Here is a 19,796-nt window from a genome sequence, read left to right as displayed (position 1 = left end):
AGCCCAAGATGACCTTGAAGAGTCACCTACAAATGTCATTGGGGTCCAAAACAAAACTCCCCAATCTTAAGAGTCATAAATCTGAGAACATGAAATGGATCTGAAGGTGAACTAGCATAAAGCCAGAGTTTTAAATCTGTATAATGAAGACTCACCGGCTAAAAACATAATACTTCTTTAATTTGTTGCTAATGGCATTGGCTTCCTGAATCATCATGGAGAGTTTCATGGAGCTCCAGTTGGGCAGAACTGAAAGAAAACACACAGAGGAGATTTAACATTTACCTACGAGGGGCTAGAGGGGAAGGACAGGGGTGAGAGCATGTGCCCTGCATCCCCAGGAACCCCAATTCAAACCCCTGGCACCACACATGGTCCCTGAGCGCCACCAGACGTCTCTCCTGAGCACAGAGCAGGGGTGAGACCTGAGCACTGCTGGGGTAGCCCAAACTCCATTTGGGGAGGTGGCTCAAAGGGCTTTGTATGTGGGAGCCCTGGGCTCGATCCCTGGGAGGAGGAGAAGAGAAAGGAGTAAGAAAAAGAGAGAAAAGAAGAGAGAAGAGAGAAGAGGAGGAGGAGGAGGAGGAGGAGGAGGAGGAGGAGGAGGAGGAGAAGGAGGAAGAGGAGAAGGCGGAAGAGGAGGAGAAAGTAGAGGAGGAGGAGGAGAAGGAGGAGGAGGAGGAGGAGGAGGAGGAGCAGGAGCAGGAGGAGCAGGAGGAGGAGGAGGTGGAAGAGGAGGAGGAGAAAGAGGATTCCAAAGGAAGAAGAAGGGACCAACGGCAACACAATGGGATACCTGATCCAGACAATGTAGTTGGGGGGAGAGGGGGATACAGGGAAGGGTCTATAGGGGATACAGGGTCTTGTGGGGGAGGGAGGTGGGTCCACTGGTGATGGATGTGGTACTGGAATGACATACATGTGAAACCATCATTAACAGTATTTCGAACCATAGAGCTTTTATTTAAAAAAAATTCAAAGAAAGAAAATTAAAAAGAAAAAATTAAAAGCAAACAAGATAAATCTGTTGCTGCTAGCTCTTTCTCCATATGTTTTATGTGCTTCCTTTAGTAGTTAGAATAATTGTTTTAAAAAAGACTTATTTTTGCTTTAAAAATGAAGAATAAAACTGTGCTGCAGGGAGGGGGATGTAGCTCAGTGGTGGGCTTCCTGTATTGCCTTGCATATGAGAAGCCCACCAAAAAATTCTACATAGAAATGTAGGGCAAGTGCGAAAGTACAATTGGTAGGACATTCACCTTGCACACAGCTGACCAGTTTGTTTGGTTATTTATTTATTTATTTATTTATTTATTTATTTGCTTTTGGGGTCACACCCAGCAATGCTCAGGGGATACTCCTTGCCCTTCACTCAGGAATTACTCTTGGCAGTGCTGGGGGACCATATGGGATGCCGGGGATCAAACCTTGGTCAGCCGCATGCAAGGCAAACACCCTACCCGCTGTGCTATCGCTCCGGCCCCTGACCAGAATTTAATCCTTAGCACCCTCTATGGTCCCCTGAGCTCACCAGGAGTGAATCCTGAGTGCAGAGCCAGGAGTAAACTCAGTACTGCCAGGTGTGGTTCAAAAACAACAAAAACAGAGGATGGAGCGATATAGCACAGTGGGTAGGGCATTTATTTGCCTTGCACATGGCCGACCGGGTTTGATTCCCAGCATTCCATATGGTCCCCTGAGCACCACCAGGGGTAATTCCTGAGTGCAGAGCCAGGAGTGACCCCTGTGCATAGCTGGGTGTGATCTTCTCCCCCCCCCCCCAAAATAAAACCAAGAACAGCAACAAAATAAAATGTGAAAATTTAAATTTTCAACTGGGAAAGAAAGCAAAATATCCAGTGATTAATCACAATTTATGATACAAAAAGGAGTTAAGAATTAGAATAAGATGCATTTTTAAAAATGTCACTGTCCTCCCGTTGTTCATAGATTTGCTCGAGCGGGCCCAGTAACGTCTCCATCGTGACACTTGTTACTGTGTTTGGCATATTAAATACGTCACGGGGAGCTTGCTATGCTTTGCCATGAAGGTGAGATGCTCTCGGTAGCTTGCCAGGCTCTCTGAGAGGGGCGGAGGAATCGAACTCGGGTCGGCGATGTTGGCCGCTTGCAAGGCAAACGCCCTACCCGCTGTGCTATCGCTCCAGCCCTTTAAAAATGGCACACATTAAAATTACTTGGATTTTTTTTTTTACTGTTTTTGACATTACTAAATAGTTGAAAAACTGAATAGTAAAAGCAATTAATCACACAAATTTAATTATGTCTATAGAAGTCAACATCAAGACCATATGGAATATCAAGGGAAGAACAGTAACAATTCAGTAATTTCAGGACTCACACACATCACTGTGGAGAATGCATGCCAAAACTATTTACTCACTTGTAAAAGTTTTATCTCTATTACTCTGATTTTGCTGTAGAATTTGTACTTCTTTAGCAATTTTTTCCTTCTCATCTTCTAAAGCTTTTAGAATTCTTGCATGGCGGATTCTGTGATCTTCTAACGCCTAATTTGTGATCATTCACAAAGTCCCAGAGATCAGGGTATGTGCAAAGAGAAAACATTATAAACCCAAGTGATCATGGCAACACACTGGAATTAAACTTCCTTTCTAGTTCTGAGTTTGGAAAACACACATATTTCATTAAGCATACAAGGCTTTTAAAAGGTGGTTATAAAACAGATGTATAAAACGATTTTCCCTCTCCAACAAAATCATTGAGAAGTTTTGGTGTCAAACATGAATCTTTTTTTTCCATTGACAGGAAACTGAAAAATTTTTAGAGACAAAAAAAAAAAAAGAAAAAGACGGGGGTATGGTGCTGCCAGCAGGTCAATTTGTACCTGTGAGGCGAGTGCATCAGCAGCCTGATGGCACCATCAGGCTATCAGATACCCCAAAACTGCTGCTGTGCCTTTGGCCAGACCCCAAAAACTTGGGGCAAAGTTTTCCAAGAAAGTAAACTGCCAAAAGTTAGGTATGTGGGAGACACACCCACAAACCACCTCCGGCTCAGCTATAGAATTGGAGGTATGACCTCTCTGGTTCCTGATCACACTGCTTAACGGCCATGACCCCAGAGACTCAGAAACGAATCTCAGAACCCAAAGGCTTTTGGCAGAAATGCGTCCTGTTCCTGCAGTAGGTTACTGGTGCCGGGCCACTCTAGGTGGGAATAGGTTTCGTGCCTTGGCCTGTTCCTCTTGGAGGCCCGGTGACCACCATTCTCCAGAGGTCAATGGACAGTCAGGTTTGGGCCTGCAGTGATGAGACACATGGGGCCTCACCAGATGGGGGTGGAACCAGCCCTTTCCTCCCCATCCCAGCAAGACCCCGAGTCGCTACCTACAAAAAGCCTCTCTGGCTCCTGATCAAGCTAATTAACAGCCATGATCCCAGAAACTCAGAAACAAATCTCGAAATCCAGCGGCTTTTGGCAGAAATGCATCTGGACTGCATACAAGGTAGCCACCGCCTCAGAGCTTATTGGAAAGTCAGGTATGAGTCAGCGGTGATGGGGCAACTGCAGTCTCATGGGAAGGGGGGTGGAATACTGGTTCATCCTTCACACCCTACCGAGGTCACGAGTTGCCCCCCACAAATGGCTCTCGGCACAGCCAGGGCTCCAGAGGCAAAAGGACTTAATCCAGAGCCCGCAGCTTGCAGCAGAAAAGTGAATGGACCATGTGCTAAACTATGGCACCATGCCTCCCCGGGAGGGAAAGGGTGTTGCTCCCTTCCACCTTTTTCCCACCCAGCAGCAAGGTGGCCGCCACCTCAGAGCTTATTGGAAGGCCAGGTATGAGCCAGCAGTGACGGGGCAACTGCAGTCGCATGGGAAGGGGGACGGTACTGGCTCATCCTTCAAGTTACTGTGCATATTAATTTTAACAAGAGGATGAAAATCCTCACTTTGTATCTTTATAGCAAATGCAACATTTTCATATTTTCCACCAAAAATTCAGGGAATCAATAAAAATATGGATATATTATAGGAAAAAAGAACAATTGTTGACTACATTTAAAACTTTAATTAAAATTTAAAAGTTTTTATAACATAAAAGTCTATAGCCCACTAGTAATAACAGTTTTGGAGGTCTTTAAAGAGTTCTGTTTTCAAGTGTTTAAGTTTTCTTCTGAAGCTTCCCCTAACCATTTGTTTCTAAAATCAATAGAACTTGTATTATCAGCAAAGTGTGGCTCTAATACTTTGGGGTTATTAGCATTTTCTTCCACCTCCACTTTCCTCCATTTTGGAAATGGAATAAAATTTCCATATGGAAGTAAAACCTTAAAAATAAAGATATAAAGACTGGAGCAATAGTACAGTGACTAAGGCACTCACCCAGACTCAATCTCCCTCATCCTACATGGTCCCTTGAGCCAGACAGGAGTGATCCCTGAGCACAGAGCTAAGAGTAAATCCTGAGCACAGCTGGGTGTGGCCCCACAATCCCAAACCAAAATAACAAAGAAAAGAGATGTTTCTAGTTTGTAGTTTGGTCTCTGCACCCCACAAGGTCCCCCAGCCCTTCCCAGAATGATCCCCGAGCACAGACCCAGTAGACCTGTGCACAGCCAAGGGTGGCCCAAACCCTCCCCACCACGCCCCCCAAAAATAAAAAAAAAAAATCCAACTTTTCCTTAGAACACAGTAACAAACCCTAAAATGGAGTCACCTGCTTTGCAGCCAAAGCCTCCATTTCTAATCGCTTTTTGTTGACATATATTTCTTGTTCAAGTCGTTGCTTTGTCGTTTCTAATTCTTCAATCTTGTGACTAGCCTTTTGTTGATTGATTTCCTGCAGTTTCTTCCTTTGAAATTCTTCTTTCTTTAAAGAACAAAAATAAAAAATGAGGGCAAGAAATACAAAGGTTTTTGTTTGTTTGTTTGTTTGTTTTTAAGTGTGTTTTAAAGTCTAAAGTCCTGGGGCTGGAGAGATAGTATAGAGGGTAGGGTGCTTGCCTCGCATGCAAACAACCTGGGTTCAATCCCCAGCACCCCATATGATCTCCTGAGCACTGGCCAAGAATAATTCCTGAGTGTAAGGTAAAGGTAAAGGCCCTCCCGTTGATCGTCGATTTGCTCGAGCGGGCCCAGTAACGTCTCCATTGGAGACTTTGTTGTTACTGTGTTTGGCATATCGAATACTCTCGGTAGCTTGCCGGGCTCTCCGAGAGGGGCGGAGGAGAGTGTAGGGCCAAGAATAACCCCTGAGAATCACCAGGTGTGGCCCAAAAAGTAAAATAAAGGATATTTTTAAAAAGAAAAAATTAAGTCCAAATTCCCTTCTTTATTTCATGCACCTGGAGCGATAGCACAGCTGGTAGGGCGTTTGCCTTGCATGCAGCCTACCCGGGTTCGATTCCTCCATCCCTCTAGGAGAGCCCAGCAAGCTACAAAGAGTATCTCGCCCGCAGGGCAGAGCCTGGCAAGCTCCCTGTGGCGTATTCGATGTGCCAAAAGCAGTAACAACAAGTCTCACAATGGAGACGTTACTGGTGCCCGCTCGAGCAAAACTCGATGAACAATGGGACAAGAGTGCTACAGTGCTACTTCATGCACCAAAAAAGAAAACTTGCTCTATTGCTTTTCTGCTTCATCCAGGTCAACATATCGACTGTAAAAAAGCATCAATCCTGTTAGACCTCCTCGAAAATGCGTTGCCAGGGGCTGGAGAGAGAATACAGTGGGTAAGGTGCTTGCCAGCAGAGGGAGATGTGACCCAAAACAAACAAATAAAAATGCATTCCCAGGAGAAGATCCCAGGAATCCTGGCTGAGAGCCTTGGCCCGGGGTGCTGAAGGACAGACTTATTTTATCTTCTTTCCTTCTTCCAGCAGCCACTGTCCATTACCAATGTCACTGTCACTGTCCTCCCATTGTTCATCGATTTGCTCGAGCAGGTCCAGTAACGTCTCCATTTTCAGACTTGTTGTTACTGTGTCTGGCATATCGAATACGTCACGGGTAGCTTGCCAGGCTCTACCGTGCGGGCGAGATACTCTCGGTAGCTTGCCGAGCTCTCCGAGAGGGGCGGAGGAATCGAACCTGGCTCGGCTGGGCTGGCTGCGTGCAAGGCAAACGCCCTACTGCTGTGCTATCACTCCAGCCCATTACCAATGTAATGGGCGTAAAGTAAAGCAGCAGACGAACCCTCCAGCTCTGACCAGAGCGTGGCCTCCACACTAATTCCAGGCCCCACAGTTGCAGCCAACACATCCCTTGGGGGCCGCAGCAGAGAAACAAAACCAAACAAGTCTGCCTTTTACCAGTTCTGCTTCTAAGGCTTTGATCTTGCTTTCGTAGGCAGCCTTTTGAGACGAAAGCTCTTGCTGTGCCATTTCCTTCGCAATCTGGATCCCTTGAGTCATTTCTTCCTTTGCTTTCAGCTGAGCCTCTCTGATTTCTGCTTCCAGTCTACAAAGCAGCAAAAGATGATTCAGGCTACATTGTCAAGGATTCTTTACATACCATCATGGTTAAGAATTACATTCAAATCGAAGGTTTCTTCCTCTTAAATGTAACTTTAAATCTCGAAACTAAATTTCTGATATTCTGGTCACAGCATTCGAAGGTGCGATTTATTTTAGAATTTTTAAGCCAATCAAAACTTTTGCTTTGGGGGAGGAACCTGTAACTCATCAGCAGAGTAAGTGCATGCCTTGCACATGTAAGGCCCTGAAGCATCACAAAAGAAAATAAGATTTGGGTCAGAGAAATAGATCACCAGGCTGGAGCATGATTCTTGTATGCATGAAGCCTGGGTTCTAGCCCTAGTAACTCACACCACCAGGAATGACCCCTAAGCAAAGCAACCCCCAAACACTACTGGATATGGTCCCAGATCAAAAAAATAAATCATTTAAAAAATTGGCTTATACATATGTTGGGCTGGAGCAATAGCACAGTGAGTAGGGCACTTGCCTTGCACGCAGCTGACCTGGGCCAACCCCGGTTCGATTCCTCTGCCCTTCTCAGAGAGCCCGACAAACTACCAAGAGTATCGCGCCCGCATGGCAAAGCCTGGTAAGCTATCCTTAATGTGTTCAATATGCCAAAAACAGTAACAAGTCTCACAATGTAGACATTACTGGTGCCCGCTCAAGCAAATCGATGAACAATGGGAGGACAGTGCTATACAGCGCTATCTATGTATATGTTAGTTATTATTGCAGATATTTCTATTTTTCTGCTATTTAAGAAAAAAGTGTTATCTAAAAATGTTATGGTAAGTGTCCACAAATAGTATAATATATGTAATAATCAATATGCTAGTTACTATAATCAGTATAAATAATCAGCATAATATACGTAAATTAAGGGTGTTTTCTAATAAGATAACAATGGCTTAAGAAAACATATTTCATATCAATACCTCTTGATTCAGGTTTAGGTCATAGATCAGCAAGACACTGAAATGGCTCTAAAAGCACACGATTTGGGACTGGAGAGACAGGGCAGCAAGGACCTCAGGCCTTGCTCCCTGGCATTCCACATGGCTACCCAAACCTCACCAGGAATGACCCCTAAGCTCAGAGTCCGGAATCAGCCCTGAGCACTTCTGGGTGTGGCCCAAACACCCCCACAAAAAGCGCATTTCTGATAAAGGGTATACCTCATACTTTCAATCATCTATAGTAATTTAAAATTTTGACGGCTTGAAACATTACATTGGATTTCCATCTCTTAACATACAGAGGGAAATGCCTTAATGATCATATAAAATTAAATTTTTTTTCTCTCTCTTCTCAATAAAAACCATGCTTTAGCAACTGCACTGCATTCACAGTTCTAGTGAAAGAGAAAAAGATGATAAAAATGAGAAAGAGAAAGAGAAAAAAAAAGAGTGAGAGAGAGAAACACATTAGGAGTTCACCAGGTTTGGAAACACAGGCAGAGAAGGCGCTTCCTGGCAGAGCTTCAGAGGGAAAGATGGGAAGTTTCCAGCTACAGACCATGCTGATGGTTGCCTGAATGTACCTGAAATGGTTTTTGTTACTGAAATTTTCACTTAAAAATGGTTTTAGGGTCTGGAGGGGGTAAGGAGCTTGCCTTGCACAGAGCTGCCCCATGTCTGATCCCTGGCATCCTAGACCGTCCCCTGAGCACCATCAGGAGTAATTTCTGAACATCACCAGCCAGGTATGGCCCCAAAACCCCAAAATAATAATAAACTAAAAAAGGGACCGACCATGAGCACCTCATCTGATTAAATTCTCTAAAGAGTCTTTCCGATAGTCTGAACTCATTCGCGTTTACCAAGGTATGCATTACCACTGAGTTGACAAGGGTACTTCTTCAATCAGAAACCCTACAATGCTTTATGAGCTAAAGCTGGAGCAAAAGTAGCAAAGAAAGCAGAGACGCACACCCCCAGGACCCCCCCAAAACACACAGCCCAAGTCCACTCTGGCTAGTTCTAGCAGCCACTGTAGACTGTGTCCTAGGGCCTCTCATCTCCTAGTGAGTATGTCTGACCCACAGAAGCTTCCCAGAATGCAGAGGTCTGTCAGAATGCTGTCACGACTGGGAATCCCTGAGCCCTAACGAATGGTGGGTGTCCGACAGGGTCTCCAGCCGATGGTGCGTCCCTCCTATTTTGGAGCTACACTTCAGTTACCCTTTGTATTCTCATCACCAGCACAGTGGCAGAGACAAAAGACCAGCTGAGTAAGTGCTTGTTGAGAAAACGTGACCTCATGAGAAGCCAGCACCTCGAGGTTTAACAAGTTCCCCCGGACCCTCAACCTCCAGACTGCCACAGTTCCCCAGGCCTCACCCTCCAGACAGACAGTAATACTTACTGTGATCTCTGTGCCATGAGCAACTCGTTTTTGGCAAACTCGAAGTCTTTGGGGCCTTCACCCACAAAAGTTTCTCGGCTACACGGTCTCTTCCCCTTCTGGACTTCTACTGGGTGATTAAATCTGAAATAATGATCTCCACCAAGAATCACCCGATCACCCTAGAACACAGCAAGAAAATGGATTGTTTTGGGAGCAGTCTAAAACAAAAACTATAAGTTGCACTAGACACATCACCGCCCATCAATTCAGCTTCCCCATGAAAACCAAGTCGCGGTCACACACTCAGTATGGCCCCAGCAGCCAGCCTCACACCATCTCATCTCTGTCACACAGACCCAGTGAGGTGACATGCTGTCACCCTGATTTTAGGAATTAAGAGATCGAAGAGCACAGAGATAATGAAGAAAGTAAGAAGCATTCACGGAGAACACTATTAGCAGACACTGTGCCAAGGACTAGCCCCCTGCTCGGTGGCATGTGGCCCCAAACCAAAAATAAAGAATGATGCAATTGCACCAAGTGCTTTCCTACACTTGAAATGTAAGGAACATACATGAAGTGACCTGAGGTCTTGGTTTACCTGCGACAGGCTGGTTTGTGCCAGTTCTCCTAATGTAATTACCGAAAATTATTCTCGAAACTGCCCCAAATTGGGTTAAACACAATCACCCATGCTGAACAACTCTTCCAAAGGCTGCGGAGCACATGGCAGGGAGCACAGCTTCTGGGCCTATTGCACAGCCCACCCCCCCCCCCCCCCCCCGCCCTGGGGACAGAATCCGGTGCCCACGCTTCCAGTGACAGGGCTGCTGTCTGTGCACAGCAAAGGAGAGAGAATTGCTGATGGGTCTAGTCCTCAATCAAGTCCTCTTACAGTGGGGGGAAAAGTTGGAAGAGAATGGACCAAGCAACTTGCCCCAAGTCAGAGGACTTCTGACGTCGGAGCACCAGCCGACTTACGTGATGCAAGATGGTGAGTTCCAGAATGTGTTTCCCATTCACGTATGTCTTTGCTTCCCCAGTGGGGATGATGCTCACGGTGCCGTCAACGTTTCTGATAGAACTGTTAAGACAAAACAAAAACAACCCACATGGTGAAAATGGTAGGACCAAAAAAAAGGAAATTCAGGAGATTCCTGCTTAGGTTTCTCTCTTGGTATGAATGCTCATGACAATTTAAGACAACAATAGCATTCTTTCTTTTTCTCCAGCTAGATTTTAAAATTTAGGTGGGGGAAGAAGCTTGGTCTGTAGTGGGAAGAATTTCGATTGTGTTTATTTTTTTATTAAAATTACTTAAATAAGCAACTTCTCTTATCTGAAAAGAAAAATATCTATTAAAATTTTCCAGGGAGGCTATAGACCCAACATGATTGCCACTCAATGCCTCTTTTGCAAACCACAGCACCCAAAAGGAGAGAGAGAACAAAAGGGAATGCCCTGCCACAGAGGCAGGGTGGGATGGGGGAATGGGTGGTGGGAGGGATACTGGGATCCATGGTGGTGGAAAATGGACACTGGTGGAGGGATGGGTACTTGATCATTGCATAATTGAAACCCAAGCACAAAAATTTGTAAGTCTACAACTTACAACTCTTGGTGTTTCACTAATAAAAATTAAAAAAAAAAAAAATTCCAGGGAGGGGCCAGAGTAGTAGTATAGCAGGTAAGGCACTTGCCTTGCAAGCAGTCGACCCATGTTCAATCCCCAGCATCTCTTATGATTCCCTGAGTATGCTAGGAGTGATCCCTGAGAGAAGAGCCAGGAGCCCTTAGCACTGCCAGGTGTGCCCCCTCCCGAAAAAAAAAAAATTTCCAGGGAAATATTTTTTTGAAATACTGTCAGTGTTCACCTACAAAAAAAAAACATATTTATCATTTGTAATACAGATACTGAAAGGCCATCATGTTTGAAAATGATAATGCCCAAAAGAAGAGAGAGACAGAGAGAGACAGAGAGAGAGAGAGAATAAAATGAGAATAAAAGCAGGCTGGAGGAGAAGTGGCAGCTGGGATTCGGCGATATCAGTCATGTGAAATGTATGCTGCTGGGGGATGGGTGTTGGAACATTGTATGACAGAAATCATGAAAGTTTTGTAACTGTATCTCACAGTGATGCAGTGATTCAATTAAAAAAATCAAAAATTAATTTTAAAAAAGAACATATTTTTAAGTTTTTACTTCTGGCACTGTGATGCCTAGAGTAAATTTCACTTATAACACCAATGAGAGTAAAGTTTCGTCATAAAACGACCCCCAGCAGAAAGTCTGCTTCCCTCCACCATTTGTCCCAGCGTCACCCCATCCTCAAAAAGAAATTTGTTTGTGTTTTGGGGCAATGCTCAGGGATCACTCATGGTGGGTTCAGGGGCCCATTTGTGGTGCCTGGAATCAGACCCAGGGCTTCCATATGCAAAGCAAGCTCCCTACCTATTGCATTACCCACTCCCCCCAAACCAAACTATTCTCAGTGTTTCATTATTTTATTTTTCAAGAGTTTTGGCTCTGTGAATGTTATGATTTTGAAGTTGTGCTAAAATTATTTTTAAGTTTGGAAAGCACTCCAAATTGTCTAAGAGCTGAGACATGAGGTTTTAGGATATGTGCATATTGGATTTTACTCTACAACCTTAACCTCGATGCTGTCAGACTTTATGTCAGTCAGGTGGACTTAAAATAGTCCATTTGGACTCATCTTGACTCCAGGAGTCTCATTTGAATTCATTTTGCATTTCTTTGACTTAAGTCTTTTTATGTAGTTTGGCTATTTTCTTTGCTCTTCTGTGAGTTGAAGTTTCATTTTTTGACCCAGTTTTATTTTAGAGGTGGCAGGGAGTTGGATTTTGGGCTACACCCAGTAGTTCTCAGGGATCTAGAACTGTGCTCAGGGATCACTCTGGGAAGAGAACCCCTAATTAAAGAGAAAGGCAGCTTGGCGGGAGTGAGAGTACAGCATTCACCCAGCACCACATGTGATCCCTGAGCCCACCACGAATAATCCCTGAGTACAGAGCCAGGCCTAAGCTCTAAGCACTACTGAGTGCGCCCAAAAGCAGAAAAGGAGAGAGCGAGAGTGGGGGGGGGGGGGGCCGGGGGAAGGAGAGAGAGAGACAATGCATGTCAGGTCAGGACTCCAACTTCCTGCTGGCTTCCCTGGAGTCTCCTAGCTCATGTACCATGGAAACTTGTCTAGTGAAATGCTTCATCTGTACCAGGAAACATGCACCAAATATTCACAACTGTATTGCAATAAAAATAGAATACAACCCAAATGCCTGCTGACAAGGAAAAGCAGGCTGTAGTAAAAAGAAAGATAGGTGAGCTCATAACATACTTCACAGCAGTGAAGATGAAAGCATGTAGGTGTGAATAAAGCTTAAAAACGCAGTCTAGAAAAGGGAAAGTACAGGATTGGTGCTTCACCCAGGGACTGAAAATTCTCGCCCCAGGAACTCTGTCACCAGGGCTCATTCCAACAAGGGGTGTTTCACAAAGGTGGGGAACAGGGAGATGGGGGGCTGCAGAGCAGAGTCTGGGATACAGTTACAGAGGCAGGGCGGCCTGGCTGGGAAATAAACGCCCTCTGCCTCTCCTTTCATTAAAAAAAGAAAAAAAAAATCGCAATCTAGAAAACAGTTTCCAGTCATCCCAACAATACATGATCATTCCACTCACATGAACAAAATTCACCTGAAGCAAAACCCAAACTCCCACCACAAAGACAGACAAAGGTTTACTTTCATCCATAATTATGATTTCAAGAAATAGAATCATTCACTAGCCAGCACATCACATGCATGAAAACAAAACCAGGAACATTATTACTTTGTACTTCATATGGAAAATAAATTCACCTAACATCCTTACAAAACACTCAAAAAATTTGTGCTTTTCCTGGCTTAAAGATGTGGTTGAAGAATCATACCAAAGAACTAGTATAAATGAAAACTCCGTGCAAAGGAATCATGCAAAGGACAAACACTTTTTAAAACAAAAAACAAAAAACAAAACAAAGGCAAAGAATTAACATACCAATGGTCATCAGCGATCAGCACCCCAGACAACTGAATATCATGACTTGAGTCTGACTTATACTTTCCAACTGTGGTTGTTCCTTCCTTTATCATATATAATAGCATCTCTGAGAGCTGAGGATCTTCATTGAGATTGACAAGGTTTGGCAAATGATTGTCCATCTGAAACGTAATCCCTGCTTTCTGAGAGAAATCAGAGGGAAAATAATTAGTCTTGACCACAGGCATAAAATTGTTAAATCCACCTAAAATGAATGGAAAATGTTAAACATTTAAGATCTCTAGGGCTGCTGTAGCGATAGCACAGGGGTAAGGTATTTGCCTTGCACGCGGCTGACCAGGGTTTGATTCCTCCACCCTTCTTGGAGAGCCTGGCAAGCTACCCGTGATGTATTCGATATGCCAAAAACAGTAACAAGTCTCACAATTTGTTGTGAGACATTACTGGTGCCCACTCGAGCAAATCGATGATCAATGGGAGGACAGTGCCACTCCTGTTGATCCTCAGTCAATCAGACGAGACAGTGCCTGGGCCCAGTGAGGCAGTGCTGCTTGGGGCCACCAAAGTTAACCCCAACACTGACTGCCACAGTGCCCAGGGGCCCATGTGAGGCCTATGTGATGCCCATGTGATACCAGGGATCAAACTTCAGTCCTCGAGCGTGCAAAGCAAGACACTCCTGATCCCCAAACTATCTCCCTGTCCTCCTGGCTCTGACTGCTCCTTTCACACTTGCTGAACTTCTAAGCATTACGTCAGCCCTTCTTTGTCCTTGGTGACTCGCCACTGATCATCAGGCGGTGCCTATTCTTACAATCACTCGTCCTGTTGGTGTACACTTAGTGCCTCTCAGTGCACCTCCACTGCCGTCGCCTTCCTCCCCCTTCTCTGACTGCAGAAGCAGCATCCCCATCGCCCTGGCCATGATCCCTTCCACTTTGGGCCCGATCTGAGTGAGGCTTCTCCAATGTCCATTCACTACTCACTTTCAGTGACTTCCTATTTTGTACTGTTGAGATTTAAAGTTCCTGCCACGGAGAGCAAGCCCTGAACAAACCAACTGTGACATACCCTAATATCTCCTTGGGACCTAAAAGATGCCTGCTCACGTAAACAGACCCAACGCCCTCTTGGAACATACCTCTGCCTGTCCTTTACTCTCTGCAGTTTCTTCCTTCCTTTTACCCATCTCCCAAAATCTTACCCAAGCTTCCAAAGGAAATTCCAATCTCCCCTGTGAAACAAGGCTGGCCATTCCCAAAGATGTTTCCCTTTTCCTCTAAATTCGTGTAGAACTCACCTGCGAATCATTTCAAGTATTTCCTTTACTGTCAAAACCTTTGCCCCATACCCAGTTACTCCAATATTCTTTAGAACCTCTCTCCATAAGGGAGTTTGATTTCAGTTTTTTTTTAATGGTTCTTTAATCCTTTAAGAAAATAACAACAAACTTTCTCCTTATCCTCACAGCATTCCTCCTTCTGGTCCCACAAAATCACTTCTCACTCAGGATTTTCTAAGTCTCTAGTCCACTTCCTTATCGCTGACTCCTTCCCCAACTACTGCCATCTGATTTTCCTTATTTCATCTGTAATGACTCCAAAACTTCACAGTGAAATCAGACATGTCAGCAACCTGGGCCTCATTCCTGACTTTTCCTTTTCTCTCAATACCCACATCTTTAAAAACAAAAACAAACTAGGAAATCGATCTCCTTTAGTCGTGTTGTTGGTTTGGGATCACACTCAGCAGTGCTCGGGGATGACTTCCAGTGTGGTAATTGGAGGTTGCTCCTGGTGGTGCTCAGGAGACCATGCAGTGCTGGGATCAAGCCAGGCCTCCGGTCTGCTGAGGCTCCTCCCTGCATTACCTCCTCACGTGTGAGTGTGTGTGCATGTGCGTGTGTGTATGTGTATGTGTGTACGCATGTATGTGCGTATGTGCACGTGTGTGTTTGGGGGGGGGGCTAGGGATCAAACCCAGGGCCTCACTCATGCTGAGGCACATGTTCTGCCATTCATGCACATCATGGCCAAACCTCCTCTCCTGAATCCAGCTCCACTGATGTTCCCACTGTCACCACCTCATTCCACACGCACCTCTGGCTTAGCCACAGCAACAACCTCTGGAATGAGTAACTTGCCCCACCACCATCAGTCTCGTGACCATCAGAATCACTTTCCTCTTACTGCCAAAGAACGCTATTCCAAACACAACTTGAGGGTTGCAGGGGTGGCTCAATGGCTGAGTGCATGCTTTGCATAAGGGAAGCCCAGGTCTCACCCCCACTTGGTCCCCAGGTCACTGACAGGAGTAGCCCCGGGGCACCACAGGATGTGGCCCCAAAACAAACCAAAACAACAACAAAGACCCAAAGGTTGTTTTTTTCTGACTACACAAGGTGGTACTTGGGGCTTACTCCTGGCTCTGTGCTCAGGAATCCCTCCTGGTGGGGCTCAGGGAAACCTATGAGGTGCCAGCCACATGCAAATCAAGTGCTGTCCTGTCTTTCTGACCTCAAACCCATAAATACCATGCCATTCTTCTTCCCTTTAAAATCTCAAGAAAAAATAAGAGCCAGAGAAATAGTTAAATAGACAGGACAGTAGTTTTGCATGCTGGAAGTCTAGGTGCAAGGCCCAGAACTGCCTGGTCCTCTAAGCTTGGCCAGGAGTGAGTTGCAAGCTTTGATCTGGGAGTAGCCCCTGGGCAAAAACTAAAATAAAAAATCATCCCCTTCCACGGTTGCAATCCCCTATCTTCAAGTTCCTCCCCAGGTCAGGAAGTTAAAATTTAGTGGGGGGGGGGGGGGGGGAGGGGAGGGGGGAAAGGCCTCATCCAGCGATGCTCAGGAGTTACTCTGGGCTCTGGGACTATATAGGATTCTGGGAATCGAACCTGGGTCGTCTGCATGCAAGGCAAGCACCCTACCCACTGTACTGTTGTTCCAGCCCCATCATGAGATCAGTCTTACAGGTCTCGCACAATGTGAATTAACAACTCATAAATTCTCCAGAAATACAACCTGTGCTGAGAGCAGCCTGTGAGAACAGGGTTCCTCTGCTTCAACTTGCTATTTGTCTGGTATGTTCCTGTCCACCGCACAAAACGCCACCAACTTCATTTCCCGTCTCTTCCAAGGGCTTCCTAGGAAATACCCTCAGCAAGACTCACTATTCCCCAAGACACGGGTCTTTTATCTGCTTTGAGTTGAGCTGAGTCACCAGAACTCAACCCCCTATTACCTACAATGACTGTGTTCGACCAAGTCACTGGCTCACACTGGACAGTCCTCCCTCTGGGTCACACGTGGCCTTTGTCTCCCGTGAACCCAGCACAGGCATCAATATAAAGTCAATCTGTTAAGCCACAGTAAACAGAGCTAAACAGTCTGTGCTTGACTTTCTCAGTAGTTTACAGGCCCTAAACAATCACATTATTGACCTTAATCTTTTTTTGTATCATTATCCAGTGGTGCTCAGAGGACCATGGAGTGCCAGGGAGTGAGGCAGGACTTTTAAAGCATGACTTCCAGCCCTGTGAGCATCTCCACAGGCTGTTCTTAAGATCCTTAAAGTCTTGGCGCTGGAAAGAGAGCAGAGCAGTAGGGCGCTTGCCTTGCACGTGGTTGACCCAGGTTAAATCCACAGCATCCTATATAGTAATTCCTGGAGGAGCAAACCCTGAGAACCACAAGGTACGGCCAAAAAAAAAAAAAAAAGATTTTTGCCTGTATGGTATTACATTGCGAAGTATCTGCATTTAAAAAGCACTTTCTGTTTGTGTGTGTTTGTGCTGGGATGGAGCTCAGGGTCTCACACATGCAAGGCAAAAGCTTGTGTGAGACTGAGTCACACCCCCAGAAGGGAGAGGGCACCCCTGAGCACTGCTTGGAAGGGGTCTCCCGCCAAAGAGAAATTAAATTTACATGTTTCTTTTAACATTCAAGTCAAGCAAGAAAGTTGAGCTAATACCTGTAACTCCTTTGTTTCCTGAAGCTTCCTTTGTTCAGCTTTTTCGAATTTTTCTTTCCACATTCTTTCCAAAGAAAAAAGTAATAGTCAAATATCTCCAGATAAGATTGAAAATTAAGACTTAGCCAATAAATATGGAAACACTGAAGTGATGTTTAACATACGCAAAATGTTTTAATATATTTGCGGGTAACTCAACAAAATAAGGAGCAGAGAAGGGAGCCTCAACCCACTGGGTCACCTGCAAACACCTGAGAGGGTCAGGACTGGTGAAGTTGGCCACGAGCCCCTGCGTGGCAATGATACCCATATCCCACCAGCCCCCGACGCAGCTATCAGGCTGTGTGGAATCCACCCGATCTACATGGCGGGGGACAGGACCCGCCATCGGAGTTCTAGGGGACATCATGGACCCAGCTGGAGCGAGGGGCTGCTCTTTGCAGGGAAATGAAAACCAGTCCTGACCTCTACCCAGTTTTCTAGCTCTGTCATCTTCCTTAGTAGAAAAGAATTTAGACAATGAATAGTGACATGGAACCCTTTTATTTAGAGACATACACGGTAGAGTGGGTAAGAGGGATAAAGGTGAAGTGAGGGAGGGTTAGAGAAATGGAGGAATAGAGAGAGAGAAAGAGAGAGAAGAGGGAGAGGGAGGGAGAGGAACAGACAGGAGAAAGAGAGAGGGAAAGAGAGGAGAGAAAGATAAACAGGGAGAGGGAAAGAAAGAGAGAGGGAGAGAGAAGAAAGAAAGAAAGAAAGAAAGAAAGAAAGAAAGAAAGAAAGAAAGAAAGAAAGAAAGAAAGGAGGGACGGAGGGAGGGAGGGAGGGAGGGAGGGAGGGAGGGAGGGAGGGGAGAGGACACAGGCTTCTCTAGCAGGGAACAAGCCAAGAGTACACATGCCAGGATAAGATATGGGGAACCAACCCCCAGGATAGGGAATTCATCATAAAGTAAAATGTAGAATTAAAACATTGGGTCTGGGCTGTTCTAGTCAAAAGACAAGTAGCAAGACCGTGTGCAGCACCCCTCCTCGCCCCCTACGGACCCACCTCTGCAGCTGCGCCATGTCCCGCTCCTGCTGGTGCAGCCTCATCCTCAGCGATGTGATTTCCTGCCGGCAGAGCCTGTACCGCTCAGGGTCAATATTCCGGCTGTTTTTCTGGGCAGATTTCAGTTTCTCAATTTCTGCTTTCAACTCTAAGTATGTGCGAAACAGATGCATGATGACTAACACTGATGATCTTCCTGAGGCCCTAATCCTTCAAACTTCTATTTGATTTGAAATTCTTAAATCTTACTCAATATTCATAGATGTGACTTTTTTTGGGGGGCGGGTTGTTTTTTGTTTTATTTGGGGGCCATACTTTGGCAGTGCTCAGGGGTTATTCCTGACTCTGCCAGTCAGGAATTAGTCCTGGTGGTGCTCAGAGAACCTTATGGGATATGAGGGATCAAACCCAGGTCAGCCACTGGGAGTACACCCTGAGCATCACCAGGTGTAGTCCCATCCTCCACAATAAAAAAAATAATAATAATTAAAGGGCCATAGGGGTTTGGTTCCCCAGAAGCAAAGAGAAAACCATACAAATCAAAATTCCTTGTATATATTTTAATCTATCTTATGTGGAGAGAGAAAATAGGATTTGCCCAAACAGAAGTGAACTCAAGGTGAGTGAACCAAACCAGCATTGCTAGGTTGATAAATGCAAACGATGAAGGTGAAGGAAAGGTGAGAGCGGAAAAGTCAGTGACTGTCCCTCTTCCGTATCACCTGTTGCTCGGTTCCTACAGCGCTGTCTCCTGGACCAGAGAGAGCTGAGCAGGTTGGAGTCCACGCTGGGCATGCAGGGGGCCAGGTTTGATGCCTCATACCTCACGGTCTCTCTCGCACCACTGGGAATAACTCCAGGGCACTGAGCTGAGAGGAGTCCCAACACCACCAGCTGTGGCCCCCAATATAAAAAACAAACAAACAAACAAACAAAAAGCCCTCCTATCTGTACTTACCACTTGCCTTTTACCCATACTTTTCTTGTTCTGATATTCCCCCCTTTCACTCTTACTCTTTCCTGCTCTCTTTTCTATCGCTTCGTCCATCATCGTAGCTGGATGACTGGGTTCTATTATGAAAAATCTTTTATTTTTACAGGGGAAAATATCTGGCTTCCAGAAATCACCCATTTTCACAATCTGAGATCAGACTGGAGCGAGGTAAGTTTCCAGACTGTATTCACCTCTAATTAACTTGGCGTTCACGTCTTCGTTGACCTTGGCGACGTTGATGATCATACGGGCTTGGCTGGCGTATCTGAGAGTGCTCAGCGTTTCCTCAATGTTGCTGGCAGCGGGACTGATTGTAGCAATCATGGCAGTTTTTGAATTTCCACCCAGGCTTTCTTTTAACAGCCTTCAAGGCAAAAAAAAAAAAAGTGTCCTAGTTAGACATTGCTTCAACAACAATTACCTAGAAAGAAACAGCACAGCACTCATGTAGAAATCAAACCAAAGGTTTAAGTGTGCAGGTGCAGTACTACCTAGCAAATGCAGTGACGACCTGGGTGGTGGGGCTGGAGAGAGAATTCAACAGGCTAAGTGCAGGCTTCGCATGCTCGAGGCCCAAGTTCAATCCCTGGTACTGCATGGTCCCCTGAACACCAGGAGGAGTGACCCCCAAACACAGAGTCTGGAAGAGACCCTGAACCCCACTGGGTAGGGCACAAAGCCCAAAATAAATACAACATTTTTAAAAATAAAACATTGTTGGTATTCTTTTTTTTAATTAAAGCACTGTAAGTTACAAAGTTATTCATAGTTGGGTTTCTGACAGACAGTTTTCCATCACTGACCTCACCATCAGTATCAACTTCCCTCCACCCTGTTCTTAGGTTCTGAAAAATTATAACAATGTTCAGAACTCATGACCGCTATTTTCTCTCACATTTTTTCAC

The 19,796-nt window shown here is 45.3% G+C and overlaps 1 protein-coding gene across 1 annotated transcript in view; it reads right to left on the bottom strand.

Moving 5' to 3' along the window:
- KIF14 (kinesin family member 14) overlaps positions 1-19,796 on the bottom strand; it is a 56,261-nt gene that overhangs the window by 20,145 nt on the left and 16,320 nt on the right. The window contains exons 10-19 of the mRNA XM_056110533.1: positions 19,083-19,255; positions 17,898-18,045; positions 16,848-16,911; positions 12,871-13,055; positions 9,798-9,900; positions 8,835-8,995; positions 6,300-6,447; positions 4,706-4,858; positions 2,405-2,531; positions 156-249 (exon numbers count right to left, since the gene is read on the bottom strand). Coding sequence (XP_055966508.1) covers positions 156-249; positions 2,405-2,531; positions 4,706-4,858; positions 6,300-6,447; positions 8,835-8,995; positions 9,798-9,900; positions 12,871-13,055; positions 16,848-16,911; positions 17,898-18,045; positions 19,083-19,255 — 1,356 coding nt within the window. The remainder of the gene's footprint in view (positions 1-155; positions 250-2,404; positions 2,532-4,705; positions 4,859-6,299; positions 6,448-8,834; positions 8,996-9,797; positions 9,901-12,870; positions 13,056-16,847; positions 16,912-17,897; positions 18,046-19,082; positions 19,256-19,796) is intronic.

Source organism: Sorex fumeus, unplaced genomic scaffold (assembly GCF_029834395.1).
Source record: "Sorex fumeus unplaced genomic scaffold, SorFum_2.1 ptg000010l, whole genome shotgun sequence".
Classification (NCBI taxonomy): domain Eukaryota; kingdom Metazoa; phylum Chordata; class Mammalia; order Eulipotyphla; family Soricidae; genus Sorex; species Sorex fumeus.
The sequence above is the reverse complement of the archived record's forward strand: the minus strand, read 5'-3'. Positions and strand labels throughout refer to the sequence as shown.